This window comes from Apis florea, unplaced genomic scaffold (assembly GCF_048593485.1).
Source record: "Apis florea isolate Af1SG1 unplaced genomic scaffold, ASM4859348v1 contig_3517_pilon, whole genome shotgun sequence".
NCBI classification, from domain to species: domain Eukaryota; kingdom Metazoa; phylum Arthropoda; class Insecta; order Hymenoptera; family Apidae; genus Apis; species Apis florea.
In genome coordinates this window covers 567,976-589,257 of record NW_028256778.1, presented here as the reverse complement: position 1 = coordinate 589,257, position 21,282 = coordinate 567,976, and the positions used below count along the sequence as shown (strand labels likewise).

The 21,282-nt window shown below is 27.0% G+C and overlaps 3 protein-coding genes across 8 annotated transcripts in view; 2 read left to right on the top strand and 1 right to left on the bottom strand.

The window, feature by feature from the left end:
• Positions 1 to 5,088, top strand: part of LOC100868065 (uncharacterized) — a 114,741-nt gene extending 109,653 nt beyond the window's left edge. For all 4 annotated transcript variants that reach the window (XM_086913961.1, XM_086913963.1, XM_012493675.3 and 1 more), the window contains 3 exons: positions 43 to 350; positions 869 to 1,205; positions 2,023 to 5,088. In XM_086913961.1, the coding sequence (XP_086770087.1) occupies positions 43 to 350; positions 869 to 1,205; positions 2,023 to 2,199 (822 nt within the window). In that variant the 3' untranslated portion in view covers positions 2,200 to 5,088. The remainder of the gene's footprint in view (positions 1 to 42; positions 351 to 868; positions 1,206 to 2,022) is intronic.
• An 868-nt stretch (positions 5,089 to 5,956) lies between these two features.
• Hen1 (Hen1 methyltransferase) lies at positions 5,957 to 10,828 on the top strand. The gene is made up of 5 exons (XM_031919997.2): positions 5,957 to 6,331; positions 6,551 to 6,798; positions 6,900 to 7,082; positions 7,191 to 9,943; positions 10,019 to 10,828. The coding sequence occupies exons 1-5, from the start codon at positions 6,065 to 6,067 to the stop codon at positions 10,216 to 10,218; spliced, it is 3,651 nt and encodes a 1,216-aa protein (XP_031775857.2). The 5' UTR covers positions 5,957 to 6,064; the 3' UTR covers positions 10,219 to 10,828.
• A 179-nt stretch (positions 10,829 to 11,007) lies between these two features.
• GAPcenA (GTPase activating protein and centrosome-associated) lies at positions 11,008 to 20,394 on the bottom strand. 3 transcript variants are annotated; one of them, XM_031919998.2, is made up of 18 exons: positions 20,014 to 20,394; positions 19,147 to 19,325; positions 18,866 to 19,040; positions 18,589 to 18,787; positions 18,311 to 18,494; positions 17,867 to 18,232; positions 17,507 to 17,782; positions 17,250 to 17,418; positions 16,936 to 17,177; positions 16,655 to 16,843; positions 16,418 to 16,543; positions 16,158 to 16,343; positions 15,886 to 16,060; positions 13,479 to 13,669; positions 13,327 to 13,386; positions 13,056 to 13,247; positions 12,742 to 12,979; positions 11,008 to 12,640 (listed from the first exon to the last, which is right to left on the bottom strand). In XM_031919998.2, the coding sequence occupies exons 1-17, from the start codon at positions 20,021 to 20,023 to the stop codon at positions 12,746 to 12,748; spliced, it is 3,153 nt and encodes a 1,050-aa protein (XP_031775858.1). In that variant the 5' UTR covers positions 20,024 to 20,394; the 3' UTR covers positions 11,008 to 12,640; positions 12,742 to 12,745. The 3 variants fall into 3 exon arrangements, with proteins under 3 accessions (XP_031775858.1, XP_003698657.1, XP_086770082.1); XM_003698609.3 differs by having other exon boundaries at positions 11,008 to 12,637; XM_086913956.1 differs by having other exon boundaries at positions 20,135 to 20,271.
• Between the last annotated feature and the right edge of the window lie 888 nt (positions 20,395 to 21,282).

Sequence of the window (21,282 nt, the reverse complement as noted above, 5' to 3'; positions counted from 1 at the left end):
GTGTTGTATAATTCGTTCTAACGGATCATATAATTATTTCAGGAGGATCTGGTGGCTCGATTGACAAGGGAGAAGGCAGAACAGCTACGGACATTGTCCTCGCAGTTACTGCTCTTCGAGTCGAGGCTTTGTCGGAAGCAGAAGGAGATCGAGGCTAGTCTGGCGCAAAGGGAGTCCATTATTCTCAGACAACAGAGGGTGATTCGTCAACTGCAGAGCAGATTGGCGGAAAGAAGCACCGGTACAAGGGATTCGCCACCTTGCGACGCCCTCGATAGATTGGATAGCCTTGGAGATAGTGACAGCGCCGTCGTTCTCGAGGAGGCGGCGGATGACCTAGCACCGCCAAGGTGCGTACCATATAATTGCCAATTTTTTATTAACAGACCGATTAATTAATAATAGATCACGAAAAAAAAGTTAGACGCGAAAGGAGGTTGGAACAAATCGACGATTTCTGATATCTTGGGGCTGTCAGAATTAATAACTGTATGTATTTGGTTGATTTTCTCTTCTGTAGAAAATGCGGGCATTTTAAAAATTTGGATTTCGAGGTAGCGCGTAAATTATTGTGACGAGAATTGGATGGAACCAATTAAATTACCGTCGATTATCGTTGATTAAGTAAGAAATCGCTTGGAAGATTCGAAAAATATTCTCGAATTTTCAAGATTTCCAGCAAAATATCTGATAATCAATGTGTGTGAGTGAAGATTGAAAAGTTTTGGAAGAAGTTAAAAAACTTTCGGCGAGATTCAAGGTTTGCTCCATCCTCAAAATACTTGAAAACCACCTGGTTTCTCCCCTCCCCCCCCTCCCCAAGATTGAGAAGTTGGGTTAAATAATTATGGGAAGTAACACTCCGCAGGTTCCGCTCAAACATCACCGACGTTACGGTGATTCGATCGGTGTCGGACGCCGTCGAGCCATCGAGCAAATACTCGTCGATGCGACGATGCAACGGGTTCCTCAGGAGACCGGAAATTTTGGAGACCGTTTACTCGGTCGAGGAGGACGGCGACAGCGAGAACAATCAGGAGCCGTCCGAGTCGACCGAGAATTCCGAGTGCGAGGAGAGACGGGCAAAAAATTTGGGAAACGGGAAGGGCAGACTTCAGGATTTGTATGGCAGTTTTGAGAGACTTGCTCAAGAGGCGGATTCTCCGCCGAGCGAAAGGCCGAGGGACGAAAGTCAGCAGGCGCAGGTAAGGAGGCTCTTTTTACCCGGTATGAACAGACCTACCAGATCTTTTCTACTTAAACCGTCCTTCTTTAAACCTTCTTCCCTCCTTGTTCGTGTTCGTTTATTTGCGTACACACGATAATAAGCGTCACAGTTCTCAACTTCGTTTCTCGAGAACCTCGCTCGAGTTGAGGCGCAACGTGAATCTTGGTGATTAATGATTGGATATATATTATTTTTACGCGAGAATTTTTTATTTTACGGATGTGTTTTCCTCTGTATACGCGTGTTTATATATTGTAGATGTATGTGTGAGATCAATCTCTATATATATATATGTGTGATTTTGGATGGAAGAAGATTTGAAAATGGATAGAAAGAAAGTTACATTGAATTATATAGGTTTATATTGCGAGTATTGTTTTTATATAGAATTATTTAATTAGAAAAGATATTATTAACTTGCAGCACTTCGGTAAAAGTAATTTTATAGAAACTGCTTATCTAATAAATCTACAAGATACAACTTTTGATTTCTTTTGTTTCCGTTCTATCCTGCAACAATGCAAATTGTTTATTTAATTTATTGGAAGATATATCTAACACATGAAATAGATATTTATCAAATACCTCCAATCATTCCATTATTTCTATTAACTGCTCGTTTTTGATTAATGATCGACTTCATACGTGACGAAACTGACCAATTCTGCTAATAAAGAAAGAATTCTCTCAGGAATTGGAGTTGATCAGTTTGTGTTTCAAATGGTTCACACGTGAAACAGCAGACAAAACAGCAGAGGATCGTTTTCAACCCCTGAATCTCGTATTTCTTTCAGGTCACGTACAACAGGGTAATGAGCAATCACAGATCAGTCACAAAGCCAAAAGACGTAAAGTACAAGAGGATAAACAAGGCGAAATCGAAAAGCTTGGAAGAACTGAGGGGACGGTTGAGAAATTGGGTGGAAAAAGGGAACAAAATCGCTATATCGCTGGATCAATCTTACGCCTGAATCTTTTAACGCCCTCTGAAAGTATATTTTAAAAAATTTTTTGAAAACGGCGATCCAATTGGTCGATTACGTTCTTCATTGTCATTCGTGCGCGAACAACCAATCAATCGCCGTTCTATATTTACATTGAAATTCTCATCGCTCCATGTGATATTTACCGTAGTGTCTCGAAAATTAAATTAGAAATCTTAACGCTGTTGCGTGTCGACAATTTTAACACTTGTGATATATATATAAATGATTTTATGGTAATGAAACACAAAGTTATCTAGTTGATAATTATCATCGCGATTATGAGACGATAAGAAGATTCGCAGAATGGAGAAGGAAATGGGACAAGATAATCGAGAATATTTGCTACTCGTACGTAAATTTGAGAAGAATCTTGCCGAGATTGCTCTCTCTTTCTCTCTCTATCTCTCTCTTTTCTTCGTGTCTTTCCTTTCGCATAAATTTTAAATTATATTTCCACGAACTCGCGTTGCCAAATTGTATGGCGTACAATCTTTATACGGTTGTATCTCGGTAATTCGAATTTCAACATGGAGGTAAAATCTTTCAATTGTAAAGATTTTATTTTATCCAAGTATTTTCGAGTTAAAAAAGAGACGAGCAAAGATTGGACAAAAAACAAAAGTAGTATGGAATGGTCGATTATTGAAAAGTTGTGACACGTAATCACGAGTTGTAGAAAGTAATAATAATAAAAGTTTCGCTTTCAGAAATAAATTTTTACTTGCAGGGGCTGCACTTCTCCGAATTCGAGTTACAAAGATAAAACAATTCAACTCGTATGAAATTTATATTTCTACTTACAAAAAAGTTTTCACAAAGAAGAGAATGAAATTATAGTCTTATGAATGTTTTTTGAGTCGCAGAGATTCGAGTTATCAAGGTTCGATTGTACGATAAAATACGAGATATCTTCCACAACACTGTAATTTACGAATTATTCTTCCGACGAGAAACGTCGATAAATGTGCACCCGTATAACCGAGTGAACTTTCTCATTGTACTATTTTTTCTTCCCGATAAGAGGTCGCGACACGCATTCGCCAATCCACGTCGATGATATAGATTTCTATCTTTAAATGGATCCCTTTCGTCAATTACGGACATTGTGCTGTCGATTATCGATTGATGCAATGTTTAATCGAATTCGAGAAAATGTCGGACGTTCTTTCAAAGGGAAGACCATAAGTGTGCGTGCGTATTATCGAATTTGGCCTCAGCTCAATTTTTTACGCGTTCTATAAAAATTGATTAAGTATCATTCTTCGTACTATCGCTCTTTTATAATACAATATTTGCTTATTTTGTTATTATTCTCCATTTGTATACATACACACGTTGCTTATACGCAGAAACGATAAACAGAAAATATGCTTTCGATGCATCAAATGCAAAACTTATACGATATTCTCGAACATCTTACGACAGACGATATTTGTTATAATGTTCAACGAACATTCTATCACTTTATTCAGTATCGATGAATGTGCCACTCTAACCTACTTTTTCTATTAAGGTAATTTTGTTGTTGCGCGAATTCGCTCGCTGATTCTATCACCAGGTTAATTAGAATAATCGATATTTTATATCATTGAAGACAGAGATATTGTAATTCGAGTTAGAAAATTGTTACTGAAAAGTATTGAATGCGTGACAGAATCATGGTACTCAAAGTATATCGATCAGTATTTTTAACTCGATGACTATATTATTCTATTATTGCAATTGTTTTGATTAGCCTGGTGCATGGATTTCTTTAGATAATCTTAAAGATTATCTAATCTAATCAACTGAAGATAATCAATATCTATATAAATATGTATACGTGATGCATTTGCGAAGGCTAATGCAGCACGGATTATTTTTCGAGATTTACGAATAATCTTTTCAACTATTAGAAATATATTCGTAAAACGAGTTATTCCGTAGCATAATATTTTTCGATCGTTCTTTATACCGTGAACCAGCGACAAACTCGACACTTTATTTATTTATCGCTCATGTATGCGGCGATCGTCTAACCTTTCTATATCTTATTCTATCGAAGTGAAAGAAACTATTCTTGCGGGTACCTGTGTAATATTAAAAAAAAAAAAAAAAAAAAAAAAAAAAAAAAAGAAAAAAAAGAGAGAGAAAAAATACATAAAAAACGTTTTCTATTTTCGCGTTCCGTTCGAGACCAATTTATATATATTATATCTGACGTTCTCGAATGGAAGGAATAAAGAATATAAGAAAACTATCGACAATCCCCAATTTTGAGAAAAAAAAAAAAAAGAAAATATATTCTATTAGAAAAGAATATACAGAGACATTTCTTTTGTAAATAAAATGAGATGAAATATATATATATATTATATTATCATATGTAATATCTTAACGTTAAGTCAAGGCTCTTCGAAATTCTGCAAGATTTATTATGTAGATAGCCATGTTAACAAGAATAATAAATTTTAACGATAGAGAATCAAGTTTTATGTTCCTGCAGGCTGCATAACAGCTACCGCGAGATCTCGTGCATAATATATTTGCGCGCTTATAAATATATATACCATATAAATATATAAATATATAAAAATATATACTTAAGTCTATTACTAATAAAGAAATCGGAATGAGAAATCGGAATGATGTTAACAGATCGACGTTCATATTGGTTTACAAATGTTCCGATATACACATAAACAATTATGGATACAAAACTGATACAAATGTTACAAATGGTATATAAAGAAAGTTGACTGTCATCTTAATTTATGTAAACGATGTAACGTGTATACCATCGCTTTTTTAGAAAATTAGTGAACTGCTACCAATATTAATAATTATCGCATTATTTTAATTAATTATTAAATCTTAAATAAATTATAATGTCAATTTAATGTGTAAATCATTTTCCTTTTTAAATTTTAAAGAAGATTATATATATTATATTATATTCTATATTATATAAATTTTATAAGAAATTATGAGAAATTTAAAATTTTATTTTTTTAATTATTAATATTAAAAATAATTATTTATAAAATTAATAAATTTATAAATTAATAATATTAAAAAGTATAATTGAATAATTAAAACTAAAATATAATATTGATTTGAAATTTATTTGTTATCATATACAAGTTATCAATATACAAACATTTTTATTTACCGCGATATATATATATATATAATGAAAAGCTTCATTTTTATGCCGTTAGAATCGCATCGACCGGAAATCGAAACGCGCATTTGATTTTTAAAATACGCGCGAATAAAAAGGAAAAAGGAATAAAGAAATAATACAATATTTTTTTCAAATTTATTCAATTAATTTCATTTTTTAATGTTAAATAAAATATATAAAAAAAAAATGAAAATTAGGAAAGTTAAGAAATTACAATTATTTTGAACAAAAATTCCTTTTAAAAATTCCTTTCCTTTCAAAATAAAAAACAAATAAAAGACAAGTAACTTTAAAAATCTTTTTAATTTAATAAGAATTTTTTCATAACTGATTTTATTATCTTAGAAAATTAAACTGAATAATAATTTTTATAATTATAATATTAAATTGTATGAGTACAGAATACTTTGATTTTTTTTTCATGATTAATTTATGATTTTATATTTGTTTCATATTTTTTTTTAACTCCATGATAAATTGAAAATAAAGTTTAATTTATTCTGAATATTTTTTATTTCAGTATTGGCTACCTTTGAAATAATTCTAACCAATCAAATATCTATCTTTAGAATAGATAAACCACCTTCAAAACAAAACAATATGGCTGACATTACGCACAACGGAAAGTGAACCGGGATGTATTAATAAAATTTAATAGTGATAAAGTTGATTTTTGTTATTGACATGATCATTGTACTATTTCACGTTCTTTATTTTTTTAGCAAGTTTGTATATCAAAATTACGGAAATAAAAAACAAAAAGCCATAAACGATGATACGATTAACACGGATATACAATTCAAGATTTCTGAAAGAAATTATAAAATGATAAATTCATCTGCACCTCAGGATTTTGAAGAGAAATCTATCAAATTTTTTCCACCAGCATATTTACAAAGATACATTGCTGTAGCTGATGTAATTGATAAATATCAAGGGAAATTACGCAAGGTACAGTGCTTTTTTATTTTATATCATAGACACAGATTTTTTTTTTATAGAATATATATTCGGTTTATATTAGTTATAAATGTTTTACTAAATAATCATTATATTTCATAATTATTATATAAATTTATTTAGTTTTATTTTATTATTAAATTATCTTTTATCAAATTAATTTTAATCTTCTAATGATAAAATGATTGTAGTCTTTCTTTTTGTTTATAGATTGTTGATTTTGGATGTGCAGAACTTGATTTTTTGGTTTACCTAAAAAATAGAGCTGGTGTAGAAGAAATATTATGTGTGGATGTTGATAGATCACTTTTAGAAGCTTATAAAGAGAAAGGTGCTCCCTTAGTATCTGAATATTTACATACAAGGACTACACCTCTTGTAGTTGAAATATGTGAGGGTAGTGTTACTCACAATGACAAGAAATTAGAAAATGCAGATGCTGTGATCTGCATAGAATTGTGGGTTATTATTTAATATAGTTAATTATTTTTAAATATAATGTTTTTAATAGATAAGTCTTATTATTTTCATGATGATAATAAATATTTTGACACTTCAGGATTGAACATTTGCATTCAGATATTTTGTTGGATGTACCTTATAATATTTTTGGATATATTAAACCAAAATTGGCAGTAATAACAACACCAAATGCAGATTTTAATGTACTGTTTCCAAATTTTTCTGGATTTAGACATCCTGATCATAAATTCGAATGGACTAGAGAACAATTTCAAAATTGGTAAAAATATCATTTTCTTTTTAATTATTGTAAATTAATTGTAATCTAGTTTTATTATATAATGTATAATATATAATATGATATATTAACATATATTTTTATTAATAGGGCTGATAATATTGTTTTAAGATATCCTGACTATTCTGTAACATTTGATGGAATTTGTAGAGGTCCAGAAGGTTCAGAACATCTAGGATGTTGTACTCAAATGGCTGTTTTTCATCGTATTAGTGAAAAAGAATTTTGTAATATTGGTATTGAAAATTTATTTAAAACTATAGTTAAATATGAATATCCATTTCGAATAGATAATCGTTCAGATGAGGAAAAAATTCTTGATGAAGCTGCATATTATATTAGATATCTATCTTATCAAAATGAAGATATGGAGGAAGAAGTTCCATTAAATGTATTAATAAATATGTTAAAATCATTTCATATTTCTACAAATACATTGCAAACAATTTTAGAGGATGGTGGTTGGACAGTTGAAAATCATGAATCTGGACCAGTTGTATTAGTACCGCCAATTTCAACATTTTCTGATGATAGTGCAGTATTAAGTGAAATAGCGCAATTTAATGACCATTCTGATCTTTATTCAGATGAAGATTGGCCTGGAGAAGCTGGACCACCTATAAATTGTAATGGATTTTTGAGACAAGAATCTTCAGATATATGGAACAATGAAAATTGGAATGAGGAAAGTATTATTATTCCACAAAATAATTCTATTCCTAATAACAATACCTATCTCTTTGATGAAGAAAATGTTTTATTAAATAACGAATCTGAAACGATAAGAAATACCGAAATTTTTGAAAGAGATAATGAAATTAATGATGAAGAAAATTTAAATCCATTATCTAATATAGATAATTTTAACAACTCGTTTTATAATACCAGTCCATTACATTTAAATGAATCAACAGAATTGAATCCTAATTCTTTAACAAGAAAATTTGAAGATGTGAAAGAAGATTCATTTTTTTATATAGTATCAGACGCACAGAATGATCCCACGTCAAGTACAGCACAAAAACTCAATCGTACATTAGATATTCCGGTATATATGTCCGTTTCGCGAGCATCTACTTCACCCGAACCATATCTTTTACACGCTATCAAAATGGACCAGGATTTAAAAAATGATAGTATGTGTAATCAAAGTATGAGTAATCATTGGATGTTAAATAATTCTTTTGAACAAGTAAATGTATCAATAGACGCAATTACAGACACAAATGATACCAAACATAATAAATCATTAGAATATAATTTTGATGATCATTTGCATAATAAATATTTAAATATATCATATAAAGAAAATAAAGATTCTGATATTGAATACTTAGATAATAACACAAATACAAGTACAAATTGTTTTAACCAAAGTAAAGTGCAAAATGACAGACAGAATAGTAAGATCTCAAGAAGTAATTCTAAAATAGAAGATGAATCAGATAATATAGTCGTTACTAATAATGTTTTAATAGAAAATCGACCACAATTTACAAGTTCACCAAAAATTGAAATTAAAATGAATAACACGAGAAAAAAGCGAATATCTCTTGATTATGATGAACAAAAAAATGATTCTAGTTCAAATATCACACAGAAATCTCAATTAATTAATGATAGCAGTAATAATTTATCAGAGAATAATAAGATACTTTCACAAAGTAATAAAAATATAAATATATTTACTATGTCAGATAGTTATTCAAATGCAATAAAAGAAAACTATAATGAAGATACATCTATGTATCCAATTGATGTGAAAATAAAAAATGAAAACCAGTCAACAAATAATTCTAATCAAAATATATTTATTGACAGTAATGCAATGACAATAGCTTCTACATTAAATAATGATATACAAATGGCAGAAGAATTGCTTGAAGCAAATTTTATGAATAGTAACAATAGTAAAAAAAGGACAACTGCATCAGTAAATTCTATAGTACTTGATCAAAATAAGTGGCCAGATTCTTGTATTACAGAAAATATAGCAAAAGAACAAAAAGAGCTTCCTATACTAAATATAAATAACATACAATCAATAAATTGTGATACACAATTTTCATTAAAAAATCAATTAATGATTAAATCTGAGTCGCAAATAGATATTTATAACAATGATGAATTAGATAATAATCATGACTTAAAAAATATTAAAAATGTAAATAATACTGAAGTATCTTCTAATCATGCCAAAGATATTACTAATTTAGAAAATATTCCTTTAGTATCTAGTCTTCATATTGAAGATGAAAAAAACATTCAATTTACAGTATTAAAAAGTGAAGAACGATCTGAATGTAACATAGAAAATCTTGAATCAAAATATAAGAATATAAATCCAAATATCGTGGAAGTAATAGAAAGCATTGAATTAAAATCTTCTTCTCCAGAAATTGTAGAAACACCTCCAAAAAGTTGGTCTCCTGAAATAATAGATTCCGGATATCCAAATTCCGCTTCTGCTCAAGATATGACACCAGAATATGATTTACCAAGTATTGCGCAAGATCATATATCCGAATCCGAATCGCCAAGTATAGCAGAAGTACCAGAAGTCGGAATGCTCGAAGTGATTGAAGTTGAAAACGGTGATCTTGCAAATAATAATAGAGATGGTGAAGGTAATAATATGATAGCTGCGGAATTAAATGATTTGGAAGATTTGCAACCCTTAATTGAAGTACTTGAAAATGATATTGAAAACGAGAATGATATTTATGCTATAGAGAATGATTTTCCTATATGGTTATTAAGAATACTTAATATGGCCAATCCAATTGATGTTGAAATACACATGAGAGATCATAGAGAACTAAGATTTCCAAACAGAGTAGCAGGTAATTATTTGCTTGTATTCATATTTCTAATATAAATAAAAATGAATTGGTATGTAATAACTTTTATGTAAATAGATAATGATGTAAGATACATAAATATAGAACGCGACGAAGGTTTTGACAGTACTTCAGAAGAAAATAGTGATTTAGAAAATAATGAAATGAGAGATAATATAAATTTCGCCAATGAAAATGCGCTAAATATTGAAAATGATAATGAAAATGCTTCCAACAGCGATAGTGGAAGTGAACAATGGATTATAGGTGACACGTGATATCATTGAAATAAATGTAAATGATTTGACATATCACAATATGCTTAAAAGTCTGAAAATATTTATAATTTTGAAGGTAATTATTTTTGAATATTCTTATCATTTGTAAGTTTTTTTTTTTAATAATTAATAAGCTAGTATTGGGATATGTTTATAAATGTAAACTAATATGTGGATATTCTGAAGTATTATAAAATCATTAAAAATTTTCAATAAGTTTCTGAAAAAAAAAATCTTCTTTTTTTTTGTAAATAAAAAATGAATTTTTTTTTTAATTTATTTTTTCTTATTCTATTGTTTTTTTTACAAGACGCTCGTATTTTCATCCCATCTATTAAAGGGTTAATATTCTTTAATCTCAGTATTAATATATCTGTATGCAATTATATTAATAAGATTTGCTTATTACTATTTGAAATATTAAGGATATCGAATTTAAAAAAGATATATATTTTCTTACAATTTTCAAAACTTTCTCGTCATATCGTTTAAGTACGTAAATAGAATTTGTGATGCGCTATTTTACCTATGTATGGTTTAGAAAAATTTATGACTATGTTATGTTTTTTTTTCTATTTGCATCTACATAATAAAATGCTTTGTTAATTTATAATGTTTTCTATTATATATTGAAATCTACCTAAGATTGAAATGGCATATTATTCCATTTTTATTTTGAATAAATAAAATGTATTTTCTAAACAAATAGTTTTTATCAATATATTAATTATCTAATAATAAAAACTATTATTTGGTATAAATTATTAACATCACAAAACGCTTATGAAATAGACAGATGATATCTTTCTTTATTTCAGTAATAGTGGAATGACATTACAAGGTGTACTGTGATACATATGTAGTAACTTAAATTTTTACATGACTTGTTAGTAGGTTATCTATATATATATATATATATAGTTTTTATGTAGTATTTACAAAAAGTATATCTTTTTTTTTATATAAGATGCAGGATTATTAACTATTGTATGAATTTCTAATGATTATAAATTTTACTTTAGTGTATGTTTACTTTAATAAAAATTAAATCAAATTAGATTATCATCAATTTAAAAAAAAAGCAAGGAAAAATCGTTACCAATTTCTTCCGTAAACTTTACGATGCAAGATAATGGCACGATATTAATTACTGACATAAATTCAGTATAAAAGATACAAAATAAATTATAATCATTTCATCAAATAAATGGCACTAATTACAAAGCTAGATTTACAATTTAAAGTATTCTTTCATAAACATTTTTAAATATTTATTATTCCATCTTATTATAACATAAATTTTTATTAAATATCTGATTAAATCCTAACTTCAAGTAGTGCCTTAACATAATTTATGGCCTTAGGTCTAACATGTATAGACTTTGTCGAAAAAAAAAGGGTAAATAGTAAATAAATATATCTTTAAACGTCACGCATATATGTGTCGTTTATAAATTATAAACTTATGTAATTAAACTATTTAAAGAAAAAAGAAAGAAAATAACATAAGTGAAAAATATTTTATATTGCAAAAATATTGTATCTACTTTAATATTTTACGTTATGTTGTCCAACTGTTAATATCATAAAAAATTTTGCAATAATATTTTGCATCTAATATCAATTGAAATGAATTATATATAAAAATTATGTTAAATATTTCTTTTCATCTATTTTATTGCGTTTTAAAGTTAACTGTGAAAGCGCATATGTTAATAGATGTCATAAATATTTTTTAATCAAGAATGCTTGATGTTTCAGTTAAAATAAAATTTTAATAAAAAAACGCACATGTGTGATTTTGGAATGTCACGATAATAAATACGTACAAAAAGTAAATGAAATTGCAGATATTATCTGCTTCACATGATTCAACTTACTAAATGTAGAATCTCTGATTTTTATAGTCTGTTATATTTGTTAGTAGCCTGAGAGTGCTATTTATATACAGTAAATTCTATAGTACTCCTATTTTCCACATCTTAGACTAGTTTCATAAAAAACGTAGTGAACTTATCGCTAACATCTATTGTAAATTTTTTTTGCATCTCCAGGCATGCTCTATCATTTAATATAAGATTTTAATTTCATGTGAAATTTCTTATTAAAATATAGAAATTAAATTTCAAATAATGTTGAAAATTTATAAACTAAATTGAAAAATGAGTATACTAAAATAATTAACAAATATAACAAGAAATATCTCAAGATTAATATCAAAGATGTAGGGTAAAGCTGCTCACGCTAAAAGCACGCGGTTAATAGTGCACGTGAAGAATCTGATGTAAAATATACTGAGTGTATGATAAACAGATCAAGTAGAATACTACATGTAATTATGGACGTACATTATGTATTCGAATTTGTATTTGAAATAGGTCTTCTCCACATAATATGAACTCTTCTTCCAAAATTTCGCCTACTTAAAAAAATTTTATTTTAATAAATGTCTAATATTATATTATAATTAATTTTCTCTTTTTTTCTATCGTTACTTTATTATATTTCAATTCTAGTACTTACTGAATCACACAATTTCTTTGAGATTATCTCGAGTCTCACGATTACGGGAATGTATTAAATGATGCATTTCACCTCCAGGTGCACTGTCTCGTCTCAAATCTTTCATTAATGAAGGAGTTATTACTTCTCTTTTATTTGCCGCTTCTTTTATGCTTGATAATGTCTTACTAAGCCATGGCCAGCTATTTCTTGCTGCTTGAAGTTCGGAAGCGGTTGCATGTAATTGATGCGTTAAGTCCTATAAGACGTATTAGTTTCCTAGTTTCGTGAATTTAATTCTAAGAAATACCTAAAATTATAAACAGTATGCTTACTTGATTTCTACATTCCGCTTCGACATGAGCCAGTTTTGTTTGAGCCAATTCCAATTCTAATTCTCGTACTCTTTCTTGTACTCTATGTAACATAGGATCTATTCGATTCTCTAAAGGATGTGCAATGTCTGCCAATATATTAGATGAATCCATTATGCAATTTTTACACTTTTCACATTTTGAAACTTTCGACTATAAATAAATTTCATTACAAAATGTTATTATATTATAAATATCGCAAAAATTTAATAAAAATATATTTTTTACTCACTCGTAATTCACTAAGTGTCGTCTTTGCAGCATTATAATCATCTTCTAAACGTTGACAAATCTGAAATAAATATTATATTCATAATAAACGTTAATAAAATTAATTAAATTATATAATAAATATAATATATATATATATATATATATATATACCTGCTTATATTCGGCAATAATAATATTACTTCGTCGACTCTCCGCATCTGCTCTTGCTACTTCTCGTTGCAACATTTCTTTGACTTGAATCAATTCAGCTTCTAATCTCTGTTTTTCCTCTTCATTTCGCGCTACTGTACCTCGTAATTGTTCCACTTCATTACTATATTCATCGGCATTTTCTTGTGCTTCTATATAATATAAAAGTATTATATATTAAAATATGCATCTTTCAAATTCTTTATAATAACTAAAATATAATAAAATATAAAATATATTTTTTATATTTTATCATTAAAATATTTACATGATTTATTAATTTTCTAAAATGGAGAAAAATATATTTAATTGTTATTATATAAAAAGCTTATAAATATGATCTTACTCTCTATCAATGCGTTTATATTATGACTCATGATTCCAACAGTGAAATACTGAAAATAAATGATTTCAATGTAATTGGTCGACGTATGATATCTTATAAAAGCACAGATATCAATGTTCTGTTATATTTTCTGTCCAGAACATATCACAACTAATTTTGAATTGCAGACACAGCTGTAAATGTTTCTTGCTTGCATATACCTTATAAATGTATAAATATAACATTTAAAACTTTAATATATATATAAAATAAATTATAATAAAAATAGTAAGTGTAAAGATATAAAGATATTATTAATGAATCTAAAATAACTTAATTTTTTAGAATCTTAATATTATTTTATATAATATTATTTTATTAATTTATATCTGCTGTAATAATAATTATTTTCAATAATACATTTCTATATTATTATATACATTATATATATTATAAGCCCTAACAACTTTGTATACAAATTCTTGCTAATGTTTTTTGAATATTATATTATTAGTATTCTAAAAAATTGGATAAAAATTTTTTCAGAATATAATTTCTTTTCAATTTTATATAAATTTTATCGAATATTGAATGCAAAAAATTATAAAGTTATGAATTTATATTTTCATGATTATAATATATTTCATGCAATTTCAATTGAACAAATGAAACTAAAAATGTAAGGAGCAGGGTATACATAGGTGAATTGACAAAATTAAAAACGCTATTCTAAATGGACGATTTATTTCTGGTATGAAAAAATAAATAATTTTTTATAAAAATTCATACACAAGACAGTATACAAAGCAGTATGGCTGAATAAGCACGAAGAAATATTATTATAAACAACACGAAATTATAAAAGCTTTCAGATATTATAACATAAATAATTCAATGAAAAAATAAATACAATTTTTAGACAATATTATAGACAATATTTTTGTCTATAACAATTAATGCTAGTAATTTGCTTCATTAAACATACAACAAAAAATATTTATCTTGCACTATAATATAATAGCTATAATATTTCAGCCAGTTCAATGAATTTGAAAAAACTTGAAATTAATTATAAAAAATAATATTGTTTATTTGAAAAATATAACATCGAATAATGAAGAAAGATAAAACATATTTATACATGTACATATATATATACATATATATATGTGTATATATATATATATATATATCTATTTCATGATTCATCAACTGGTTGAAATTTCATTGCACAATTATCTTTTAATTCATGTTTTATCAGCACATGTACACAGCTTGCGACTCATTAAATTTGATAAATAATATGTTCAATGAATTATAGAAGATTCAGTAAACTAATATGCAAAAATAAAAAATCTATTTAAAAATACGAGAAATATTTATTTACAAAAAAAAATCTCATAAATTCTCCATTGATCATTTCATATTTTTTTTTAATACATTTTGCTATATAATTCTTATCGTTCCGCACAATATTAAGAATTTTATAGCATTCACGATTCGTTTATTTTATATTTTTTCAAAAACTCGAATTACATTGTATATATCAAATATTTTTACAAACATTTTATTCACTATTTATTGAATTTCGTTAAAAAACTAGATATACTATAAGTGGACATAGTTTATGCTTTGGTATAATAATAAGCACGAAATTATGTAAACATAAAGAATATTATTTTATATAAAAAAAGAAATTAGTGTAATATATAATGTGACATATATTTTTCTTCATTTAACAGCCAATAGAATGCTGCCATTTTTCTTAAAAGTTATGACTAGTAAAAACATATATTATTTTGATTTTTACTTATATTTTATACTTGATTGTAGTCAATATAGTGCGTATTTAAATATTATAATTAATTTTTATACCTGAATTTTAGAATATGGCAACGAAGCCGAACATATAAAGCTTCGATATAACAAAAAATTTTATGCAGACTGTACATGCGCACAAAACAATATTATATTTTACATTATTTTTAGATGTATCAATACTATTCAGTATTTATGTAATTTAAACATAAAATATAAAATTACCTTTTAATGTCATAAATTCCGCTTCATATTTCTTCAATTTCTTCAAGGTAACAGAACAAGCTAACTTCATGACATAACGCGATATTTCTTCGTTTCGACAACGTTTAGGTAAATGCACTCTAAAGTATTTTAATATACTTTCAAAATCTAATTGGAGTAATTCCTTTTTGCATAACTATATAAATATAAGTGAAATCATTAGTCATATGTTTTACAAATTTTATAGAATATTTTATTTTATAATATTTTATGAATTAAAAATAGATATTTACCATTAATAATGCAAGAGCAACTTGGAATAATGTATCAAGTCCCTGTAAAAGGAATACATCCAAAATATGGAAAACAAGGTATAATGGAAATCTAGCTGTGAACAGAGTTAAAAACCATTGTGCAGCGAACATATGTGTTTCTACACCGCGATCGCAAAAATGTTTATATAATTCTGGCAGCTGATCCTAAAAAATTAGTAATAATTGCAAGTAAGAAATATTGTATAATTCCATTTAATTAACTAAAATGTATTACAAACCTCTATTAATCTATTAAGCTGATAAAATCTCATATGAAGATTATCAAATCTATCCTTATATAAATCTCTTAGACCATAATCATACATTAATTTAACCAGAACACAAAAAGCTTGTTCTTCCGGCATCTACAAAAAATACCTAATGTTTTTTTTTGTCATTACATACCATAATAAATTACTATCATACAAGTAAATATATTTTTTATAAATATTAATCATTTTATGTCAACTACTTACGTGAAGCAATAAACTAGCAACTAAAAAACTGAGTCCTTGACAATATCCCACTTCTTCATCATACACCGCATATGCTTTACTTATTCTGTACAAAGAATCTTGTCCTAAACCACCTGTTTCTTTGAAAAAGTCATGGGCAGGAAATGTTCTATTAATATCTCTTAAAATAACGCTCTCACAACTGCTTTCCTATAAATTATATTATGTATTAAATACAATATAATACAATTTCCTATGGATACAATATGAAATACAATTTTTCACATATTATTTTTACATACCTTAGTAATTAAAGTCCTATATCTATCCATCATTTCTTGTGAATTATCGCAATTACTTAAACGTTGCCAAACTTCACCGCGTAAAGCTTCAGGAATACCTTGTTTTGTAAGTTTTATAAGAAGTTTTGGACGTTGTTCATTTATTTGCCAACTATCAAGTACTTCTGCCCAATTAGCTAGTTCATCAGCAGAACAATCTTTTGATACTTCACCTGTACCACTTAACATTGGTTCATCGCCATCTATTAATATAAAGATATAATCAATATATTTCTTATTTTTTCTTTTAAATAAAATACAAATTTTTTTTAAACCTGAATCTATTTCTTCTTTGGGTGTAAGTGTGTCAATACTAGTTAAAGAAGGAGATCTTATCAGTGATGCTAAATTAAGAGCAAGATTTAATCTGTTTCTGTCTAGTTCTCCTGAAGTTTCTATACTTTGTACTTCATAGTGAACTTCTGTTCCATCTCCGGATATTATCTAAAAATAATAGTATATGTTTATAAAATTTATACTGAAATGATTGAACAATTAAGTAAAAAAACTAATGTTTTAAATAATATCTTACTTCTTTTGAATTAAGATAAAATTGTTGTACAAGATTTCGTTTATTAAAATACCAAAATCTTTCATTTTGTGGAAATACTTTAACTAATGTTTCTATTATAAATCTAACAGGTTCTCGAATACCACGTATTACTAAATCAACAGCAACTGTCATATAAATTTTTTCTTCTCTTGGAGTTTCAATATTAAGAGTTTCTAAGGCTGGATCTGCAGGATCCCAATGTCCAAATATATTATAACATTGTTTGTCTTGAATTAGTGGACCAGCATTGACTTGCTAAACAATAATTTAATTTTATTACTGGAAGAGTAAACATATAATTAAATTATGAATATTTAATTCTTATATATTTAATTTTACCATTTCCAGTAAGCGCATATCACTATGTTTAACGTTGCGACCAGGACTAACGAGAACTCCAAAACATCTCTCAACTTCAAGAGTAATTCCTCCTTCTTTGCTAGAAACTTGCTGAATACTTAAACACACTTGTTTAGCTACATTACTTCGAAGTTTGAAGCAATTTCTGTCCTTAGGAACTATACTGAAACCTCCTTTGCCATCTTCTTCTTTTATTTCCATTGTTACTTCGAAAATAAATACCCGAGAATTAGTTTTTTCAGTTCCAATATTAAAACCATTGAAATCACTTCCTGTTAAAGAACTAGTCATTGACCGTGGTATTCTATGAAAAGCTTTGGAAAAGCAAGCAGAAACTTGTCCTACCTACAATGAATAATAAGATTAATATATTTTGACTTATTATATGATTATATAATGTTATTTTATAAAGATTGAACATACTGCTTCTGGTATATCACATCGAAAAACATGACACTGATAAATTGCAGATTCCAATGTATCTCCATGTGACCATGTAAAAGCAAAACATGCTGCACATGGACCAATACTTTCACCACGTGCATAAAACAAAATTCGTTGTACTTCATAATGTGCCATTGGTTGTTGAGTAGCAGCATCATATAATCTGTTAGATGAATATAACATATAATAACATATAACATATATATAATATAACATAAAATGAAAAATTCAATATAATTTTTGTTAATTATACATACACAACGGAGCCTTGAGAACTACTAGGCACAGAAACAGATACTTTAATTCCCAAATTAAGAGATTGTTCTGCATTTAATATATTCATATTACGTTGTATTTCACATTCTGATTTTGGTGCATTTATTGTTGCTGATCCCAAATAAGTTACACCATTAAAAATAGTGCATTCTTGTTGAACATGAGCTAAGGAATTTATTTCTAAAATATAATAAATTATATAATACAAGATATATAAAATATTTTTTATGATTAACATAAGGAAATAATAATTTGTACCTTCATCAATATAATCTTCTGGTTTCATGATATCTTGCTTTTCAGATGCAACCATACAAGAACTTACATCATAAAACTTACTTTGGCCTACTTTTTTAGATTTTGGTTGAGTTTGTTGTGCACTGCTTACAATTTTATATTCATTGCTTTCCATTTTTGAATCTTCTGTTAATACCTAGTTTTTATTAAACACTCAGATAATAATTGATATACAGTAAAAAAAAAAATAGATTAAATAGATTAATATTTTTTATTCATAAATAATATAAATATATGCAAACCTCACGAAGATTATTTTGCAGATCTTCAAAATTGCCGTTATTGGCAATTTTTAGCATTGGTTGTTCAATCAATGCTTGTTGATGTTTTCCATTACCTCTGTCATTTACAAATTCATATTCATCACTTGTTGCCACTGATTCCATTGATTTAACACTCATACTATCCTCCATAACTATGTCTATAATATAATACATAATATTATTATTTTGTCATGATGAAGAATAATGTGAAAAATTAGATAATTATTACTCAATGTATTCTTATACTCTTGTATTTTTATGTAAAAATTTGATATATATATATATATATATATATATATATGTATATATATATGTATGTATAATGTATATGTATGTGTGTGTGTGTATATATATATATGTATATATTTTAAAATTTAATAAATAATTATATTATAAAGATTAAAAAGAAAACAAAAATATATGAATTCAATTGTGATCACAACTACATAATAAATTTAAAGATAAAACTAATTGCATATTTACTGTATATAGAAGATATACAATATGCATTCTATTTATAGAATGAAATGAAACAAGCAAAAAAATATATTTCCCACATATGATTGCACTTTATTCACTATCTTTCTCAAATGCATTTAATTCAATTTTTATTTTTTCTATAACCAGGAATATCATTTCAACGATAAATTCAATGCAAACAATCGAAGTGGGTAAAAAGAATTTGTACTTGTAACAGAATTCTCTAATAATTAAGCGTCTATCTCAATTTATCAACACAATTCAATTGAATACGAACAAAATAATTCACTAAATCAAGATAGGAAACGAACAAAACAAGCTTCGCGCATATAAAGTTTGATACGACATCACTAAAAGCACACTAACTCGAATTCATAATGTCGATTTGGCTGTCAAGTATTTCGGATCATCTGAATTGCATTCTTAAGTAGACTTATTCCTTGGTTTTCGCTGGTGAACACTTTTAGTTGTTTGCTTTTATTCGTACCCCTAGCAAAGAATACGGATTATCCTCTCGATGGATCCAAAATTTGAAGAGACACCGGTGTCTCTTCTTGCGTTATTGTTGATTAAAACTATGGACACACCCCAATTCCACAATCCACGCATCGATGTACCCACATTTAAATAATTTTTCAACAGTATCGATGAACATTTACATGATTTCACTCGCGTCAGAAATAATTTTGTTTGACAGAAAAGGCAACTTTGGCGTCAGCCATTCGAGTACTAAGGCCCCGGAAGTCTGCTTTGTTACAATGAATTACGAGCAAATCATCTTAAAGCGCGCAACAACTTCGAACCAACTTTAGTTGCTTTCTGCTTATGTAGATTAAGATTATTTTCTTAATTACATCTATTTTTTTCATATTATGTAATCATAAAAAGAACACTTATATTTTTTATTCCATCAGTAAATTTTTATATATCGTGAAAAATTTTATACAAATATAAATCCGATATAAATATAAAATTTTTTATTATAATTATTTTATTTACGAGCATTCTAAAAATATAATAATAATAAAAAGAAGCATGTTCATAAAAATTACTAAACGTTATAATTACTAACTAAATGGCATAATTTATATAGTTTTTTTTATATTACATTTATATATAATTAAAATATTTTTATCTTATAAATAATTTTATCTTAATTAAGTAAATAAATTAAATATGTAATATATAAAATTTAATATAACTGTATTAAAATATTTGTTATTATATGAGATAATATGTAATATTTTATTATTTAAATAATAAAATAAATGTTACAAATTTAAGGAATTTTTTCATATAAAAATAATGTTTTTAATATTAATTTCTAAAATAATTAATAATATTAGCTTATAATATTGTATAATATTTAAATTTAGAAATCAAATTGTTTTCTTTCTAAATGTTTCTTCTAATTGGAGAGAATATTGTTCGTTATTATCGAAAAAACGGAAATTATTTGATGTTAGCGACAGAATAGTGCAAAAGCGTGCCGGAAATTCTTTTGGATATTTAGATATAACCAATCAGGAAAGGTATCTTGTTTATAGTGAATTAACTTAGAACCAATAGAATATTCGCATGAATATAGTTTATAGAGTTAACGATAGGTGGTGCTGTAACGCTGGTGAACAAACT

Bases quoted from the DNA above. Each gene is read 5' to 3' on its own strand.
- Hen1 (XM_031919997.2), top strand. From the start codon at position 6,065: ATGATCATTGTACTATTTCACGTTCTTTATTTTTTTAGCAAGTTTGTA. The intron at 6,332-6,550 runs GTACAGTGCTTT...TTTTGTTTATAG, and splicing joins ATCAAGGGAAATTACGCAAG to ATTGTTGATTTTGGATGTGC. The intron at 9,944-10,018 runs GTAATTATTTGC...TTATGTAAATAG, and splicing joins ATTTCCAAACAGAGTAGCAG to ATAATGATGTAAGATACATA.
- GAPcenA (XM_031919998.2), bottom strand. The intron at 18,495-18,588 runs GTATGTATAATT...TTCATCTAACAG, and splicing joins AGTTCTCAAGGCTCCGTTGT to ATTATATGATGCTGCTACTC. The intron at 17,783-17,866 runs GTAAAATTAAAT...ATTATTGTTTAG, and splicing joins ATATGCGCTTACTGGAAATG to CAAGTCAATGCTGGTCCACT.